The 6,882-nt window shown below is 34.6% G+C and overlaps 1 protein-coding gene across 5 annotated transcripts in view; it reads right to left on the bottom strand.

The window, feature by feature from the left end:
- The window catches only part of LOC117113656 (gamma-aminobutyric acid type B receptor subunit 2-like), a 94,717-nt gene that overhangs the window by 25,322 nt on the left and 62,513 nt on the right, over positions 1–6,882 (bottom strand). For all 5 annotated transcript variants that reach the window (XM_033257062.1, XM_033257063.1, XM_033257061.1 and 2 more), the window contains 3 exons: positions 6,133–6,303; positions 4,486–4,590; positions 2,041–2,106 (listed from right to left, as the gene is read on the bottom strand). In XM_033257062.1, coding sequence (XP_033112953.1) covers positions 2,041–2,106; positions 4,486–4,590; positions 6,133–6,303 — 342 coding nt within the window. The remainder of the gene's footprint in view (positions 1–2,040; positions 2,107–4,485; positions 4,591–6,132; positions 6,304–6,882) is intronic.

Raw genomic sequence — 6,882 nt, 5'->3', positions numbered from 1 at the left:
CTTTTATAGGACTTTATTCGTTGAAAAGCTACAGGGTAGCCTACGATGTTCCCATCATGTCTTTATTAAACACTGTATATGTACCTTTGATGACTTATATAATATATATATATATATGTATATTATAAATGGGTGTGTGGGTGTGTGTGTGTGTGTGGGTGTGTGTGTGTGTGTGTGTAACAAAGATAGCTATCATTACTGAATACTAGGTAGTACTGTACTGTATAAGTAAAGCGTCTGAACATGTATTACGTAGTGATGATACCCTTTGGGAAGAAACCATACAATTGTGTACATTTAATAGGCCGATATAATATTCCACTGAAGAGAGAAGCATCGATATTGTTTCATGAATTAGAATTGAACGCATAAAGCTATTATGTAATGCAAACCCTTAGTGTATGCCGAATAATTATGTCGGAATAAGTATCCACTGAAATTCAATAAGTAATTATTTTATGGATTATGTATTGTTGAGTTTGAAGGATGTAAAGCTTGTTCCAAAATGAAATAATGGAACGAACTAATCCTACAGAATAATAACATTCATGAACGTAAGTACGCGGCAAATCATATAGCATCGATGGCAATGAAGATATTGATTAAAATAGTGGCATGCATTTAATTGTATGTAATAAACACTCAGTTACAAGGGAAGACAAATTAGACAGCAAAAAGAAAGACAGTTACAAGGTTTAGTAACTCGTAACTGCTACTATCTGATTTGTTGTCAATTACCAGCAGATGGCAGCGTTGTCTTTTTCTGGCTAGAGTAACCGTAATGTGGGCGGACACTTCGTAAGCGATTTCATGGCCGTATCTTTACGCGACGAGGAGCAGGCGAAAGATCGTTTTTCAACGACGATCCGTTTATACTTCCGACGACAATACAGACGACGTTGCGCGTCGTCAACAGTTCACACGTGCGGAAATGCATTTGCCAGCCGACCGTTGGCCACAAACGCAGTGTGCCTGGTTCTTTAGAGGGAACAGAACAACTCGGCTCCAATCACTCGGCTCCAAGGAACTCGGCCCCATGTCAACCTGACCCCAGTTAACTCGAATCCTTGGATTAAGTCCCAAGCGTCATAAGCATTTCACAGCCCTTCTCGCCAGTTTCAAATGGAGAACAAGGCGGTTAAATGTAGTATCTGAGGGGCAGGTGATGACGGGCTACATGTTTACATCTAGTACTGAGTCAACTGCACCTGACTACCTGAGCTCTAATCGATTATTATATAATATCCACAGTAACGATGTTGTTATGTCGTGAAAGACGATTTAATATCTTTATTTGACTTTTTTTATGTCGTTTAGAATCATCACCTTTATTAATTTCAAATAGGCATATTATTCTTTTAGTTTGTGATGCGATAATTTGTGGTAGTCCTTTTAAAGATAATTTACGGTAATTGTACAGTAGGCCTACATTATTGTATTCCTTTTCTTACAACCACCTCGAAACATTTTAACATAAATACGAGCGTTATTATCATCACCATCATCGTCACCATCTTCGTGGTTGTCATAATCATGATAATAATGACCAATCTCCTGGATCATCATAATTGTCATTACTCTTAAAAATTATCATTATTATCCTCACCATCACCGTCATCAGCATCCTTATGAATAAGGATGACGTTGACAACAAACCGTCTTTTATTGTTTTAATTTCTGATATCCCCTTGCGCTGTTATTGCAACGTTCTTCGGGACTGACATATAAGCTTCTACTTAAGTCTAATGTACTCTGGCGTTGTAACGTACACAACGATCCCAGAGCGTGCCCGAAATAACATGTTGTGTATTGTTGTTTATTAAAAGAGAAAGAAGGATTACTCTACCCACAAAATCTCTTGGCCATTGTTAATAATGTTTACTATTAAAAACATCAAAATATCGATGACACAGAAGTGGTTAAACGTGGTGGCGCCGAAACTAATCCCGGCCTAACTTTCTATGTAATTCTGTGATTGTAAACAAAGTTGAGTGTTCTGTTTTGTTCTGTAAATTGGGAATAAGTGATGCAAAAGCCTACCTCACAGAAAACCTTTCTAGCTTCTTCTTCACCGAATGTACCCACAATTATTCGACGATCTTGTTCCTGTCAAAGAGTAGATATAGCATTTTAAACATCCTCGTGATATAATCCACAATATATTAATGGACTAGCCATCTACTTAATTAAGTCTAATTAATTGCTTCATACGAAAATTTAATGAGACTGGTTGTAATCGTTTTGGTAATGTTATTTGTATTGTATTTTAAATCGTCACTAATTTAGTTTCCATGTGTCTAATAAAGTCTCCGAACTCTGAAGTCGGGCACTCACTCCGTCGTACGACCGTCGGCCGACGAATCAAACTTTGCTCCATGGAAGCGCTAGATGACGCGACGCCGTAAAACGATTCGTTGCGTTCTCTATGGAATTGCGTCGGCCGACGACCATCGGCGTAGTGATGACCGGCTATAATGTAAAGCAATTATTTGCGTGTAGCACTTTGTATATGATATCAGAATCAGTAGAATATAATTAGGATTGACCATCATGTGATAACAGTATTAACGTAGGCTAAATTAAGAATTCATACGAGTTCATTAGAGCGAGTCGAACCTATTGAGCGCCGTAGTAAATTAAAGCCCGAGGCAGTGAACATGCGCTCGGTACCGAGGCTAGGTTAAAGGCTAATCTTGGGTTTTTTTCTTTTTATAAACGAACGATGTGAAACTAATCATCAATGACAGCTAACTCGATATCTAATATACTATAATAACTCAATTAACTAAATTCGTCATTCTAGCCTAAATTTGGATATAATGATGTATATAGGCCTATATATATATATATATATATATATATATATATATACTGTATATATTTCCTATATATATGTTCCACGTATGTTTCTGTATATGCAATCGTTTCATTTCATACAATTATATATATATATATATATATATTACATACATTCATATATATATATATATTTATATATATATATATATATAAACATTTATTTTAAAAATCACCATTACTTTTCATAAAGTTGGATTTAAAGGTATATATATATATATTTATATTTATATATATATGCCTATATATTATATTTTACATCATATATTATACATTTTACATTATATCCTTATATATAAATATATAAAAAGTACCGTATCTAATTCTAATTGAATCCTGTTTTTCGTTTGACGAAGTATCCTTGATCGCCGGCGTAGGGCTTTGAAAACATTGCCGTTACGCGTATATAGAAATAAAGTGAACATGTAGTTGCCGCCAAACAAAATGGAATTCCAAGCAAATATGAAACGGGAGTGCCGGGTTTGATTATACGCTATACAGTGTATAGACATATGTAAAAACCATATAGTAACAGCAAGCCAGGTAGTGCATTAATAATTTCATATAAAACGCAAGATAGAAGAGAAATCTGACTAAGATATAAATATATTATTATAGAGTATTGTTTTAAACTTATTTAAAAATCTGAAAATCTGGTCATTGAGTTGAAGCAGTCAATTAATTTTCATAAAAGATTTACCGGCAGGGAAATCAATTGTGACATACGTTTGAAAAACATATGTTGTTGTTCATATCTTCTAGGCATAGTGTTCGTCCGACCAAAGGCAATACGATCCTGCGGTCTATGAGCTTCAGTCACATTCATCATTAACTATATTGATTAATTCTTCCTTCTAAATTTCTAATATCCGTTGACATCGGCTTATTAGCTATATTGTAATCGCCTTTCAAAAATATTTTGTTCTTACTACGAGCATCGGCGTATGTTTATTTATAATTTCCTTAACTTTGTCGACCCCTTTTTGGCAATACTGAGCTATTACTATTTATCATCATCATTATTACAGTACTACTATTATTATTGTCAGTTACTTTGCCCAAATGTCAAGGAAATAATTATTAGTACTAAAATTATTAGTGTTATGATATTATTAATTAAACTATCAATCAACAAACAAATCAAGAATCAATAAATTAATTAGTAAATAAATAAATTAATCAATAAAACAATTAATTAACGCTAATCAACGAATCATAATTATCATAATCATCGTCATAATCCTTATTATTATAATCATAATGATAATATTTATCACAATCCTCATCAATATAATCCTGGTCGTCATAACCTTAATCCTTTTGACAATCTTCATCATCACCATCATAATTATTATAATAGTCATCAGCATTTGACATAATCTTATCTTTATCTTTATGACTCCTCACGATCACCATCATAATCGTTATATATAATTCTGCACTCATCATCATGACATCATGATCATCATTATAATCTTTATGACAACCATCATCATCACCATCATAATCATTATCATAATACTCATTATTATGTGACAATCATAATTATCATTCTCTCATCCTCATCATCATAATCATAATTGTAATCCGCATCATCATCATCATTATCTTGTTGTCAAATTGTCCTACCTTTATCTTATCAAGTTCTGCACCTGGATCATCAACGAACAAAGCTTTTGTAGCAAATTCCACTTTTCCATTTGATTCAATTAAATCAATGTTTTCCCTTGCTGCCTGTTTGGTAGTAAAATGAAAACCAATATCAAGTTAGATATAAAAATGTGGTTTTACTACGCGTGTATCCGTTTCCAAGCAATCGTAGGATCATACGCACTCTTGTTGCATTTAATTCCCAACAGAGGATGTTCATTCTAAAGTCGACCACTCACACTATGCCCGACGACGGAGAACGCAACGCGTCACAACGCGCGCGCAGCGGATCGCTTTAAATGTCGATCCGTTCAGACTGCCGTCGACAGTCAGCAGACGGAGGAGTTATATTCGTCGGTCGACTGTCGTACGACCGCCGTACGACGGAGTGAGTGTCCGGCTTTAGTGTTAGATCATTTGGAGGTAGTTTATTCATTTTTACGTATTCATGTATTAATATCGGGAAAGACGCAAAGAAAAAATTAACAACCAGGAAATTTAGCAACATGTGAAGAGCTCGTCTATATGTCTTGTTATATTATTGACATCACACAGACACCAATGGGGTGGGGAGTGTGTGTGGAATGATTCGTGGAGAGGTCATTGCTCGGGCGGAACATACCGTAGATTGTATTCATATAGGCCTAGTGCAAATAGGGTAATAATAACTCACAACTGATGTCCCCTGCTCCATTGCTAACGATTCCCAAAATCCTAATCAAGTAAGATAGCATACGACTAATGCAATAAAGGTTGTAATACTTTACGGAAGTAATATAATGATTGCGTTCGTCTAACGTGACAGCCAATTGAAAAAAAAAAGTAAAGACGATCACACGCTACTACCTCCTCGCGTGGCGCACAGCCTAGCAGTGCAGCATTCGTGACGCTACGCGAGCATCTGAGTTTATATTTTTAGTTTATTTGTAAGTCATGTTATTCTCATATCTTGATTTATGAGGTAAAAACAAATATCATCAAAAATATGTATATTTATTTATTTATTCAATTGGCATCATTGCCCGGGAGACGCAAAAGCAGGAAAACCACCGTTGTTAACAATAATAAAAGTAATACAAATCTAAGAATTAGGCTATACTTTTAATAATATTCATAATAATAATGATGATGATGATGATGAAGGAAGAATGATGATGAAGATAATGATGATGAGGATGATGATGACGATTATGAAGATGATGATGATGAAGAGGATGATGATGATGATGATGATGATGATGATGATGATGATGAAGGTGATGGTAAATGATGATGGCGATGATGATGGCGGAGATTATGATGACGATGATGATAAATAATAATGATACAATATATAAACACAGGATTTGAAGTTAATTTTCCATTTTATTCTTACTTGTCCAACCAAGTTTCTAACCTCCGTCAAGCGTTAGATGAATATCAAATTATCCGCGCACGGTCGGTATGATTACTGAACGAATGTATTAAATAGCAGCTCATCCGATGATTAGACTGACAAATAACAAACATTGTATCAACGTTTGTGATTTGTCAGTTTGATATTCGTTGAATTAGACTGACAAATCACAAACGTTGCTATATACATGTTAGCTTAAAAATATTACAGTGAAAAATTATTGAACGTACAAGCGAGTACAGCTCTATATCGTAAGTCAGGCTAGCTACTGTTGTCCAATTGAAGTTGAAGAGAAACGCTCCTAGTGCGTTGCCTTGCGACGAGTCTGGGGTTACGGTTCTGAAAAACATTGGGTACAATTCCCGCTTTGATAGAGCCACGGACGTAGATGCATATGATAACTGCAAGTAAAGCAAAATAAACGATATTAGTTTTTTTATGTTCATGTTCCAAATTGTGGTAAACCATAAGAACTTATGATTATCATAACGTATTCATAAGTATTATTTATTTAAGAATAACGTTAATTATTCATAGTATTCTAGTAGTAAACAACTGACTATTATTACTTATACGCCAATGTGTTGACACAAACTCTACCGCTCTAACCTACTTCGGTCTTGGTCATGCCTTAGGCCTACATTTCAACAGCTTTCATTGAATTTATATTTGTGATTCCTTTTGTCATTATCTATTGTGTTATTATTGTTATCTTTATTGTATACTCTCTAGAATAGGTCTATTTCATTTGGTGTAATAAGATATTTTGCCGCCACAGGTTAGCAAAGAAACAAAACGCTCTGTGTGACGCAGATGACACTACACGCAACCATTACCACAGCATCAGTGTGCATTTGAAATCCGTAAGCCTAATTTGACTTTAAATAAAAGTAAAGTCCAATTAATTTTATTTCTAGCCGTTGCAAGATTGTAAAAAAAGAAACGATTGCTTATTATTACATTCATGCAATGACTTTTAA

This window comes from Anneissia japonica, unplaced genomic scaffold (genome assembly GCF_011630105.1).
Source record: "Anneissia japonica isolate Jap-2015-1 unplaced genomic scaffold, ASM1163010v1 scaffold1665_len535045_cov187, whole genome shotgun sequence".
Lineage (NCBI taxonomy): Eukaryota > Metazoa > Echinodermata > Crinoidea > Comatulida > Comatulidae > Anneissia > Anneissia japonica.
This window is presented reverse-complemented; position numbering and strand designations above follow the sequence as displayed.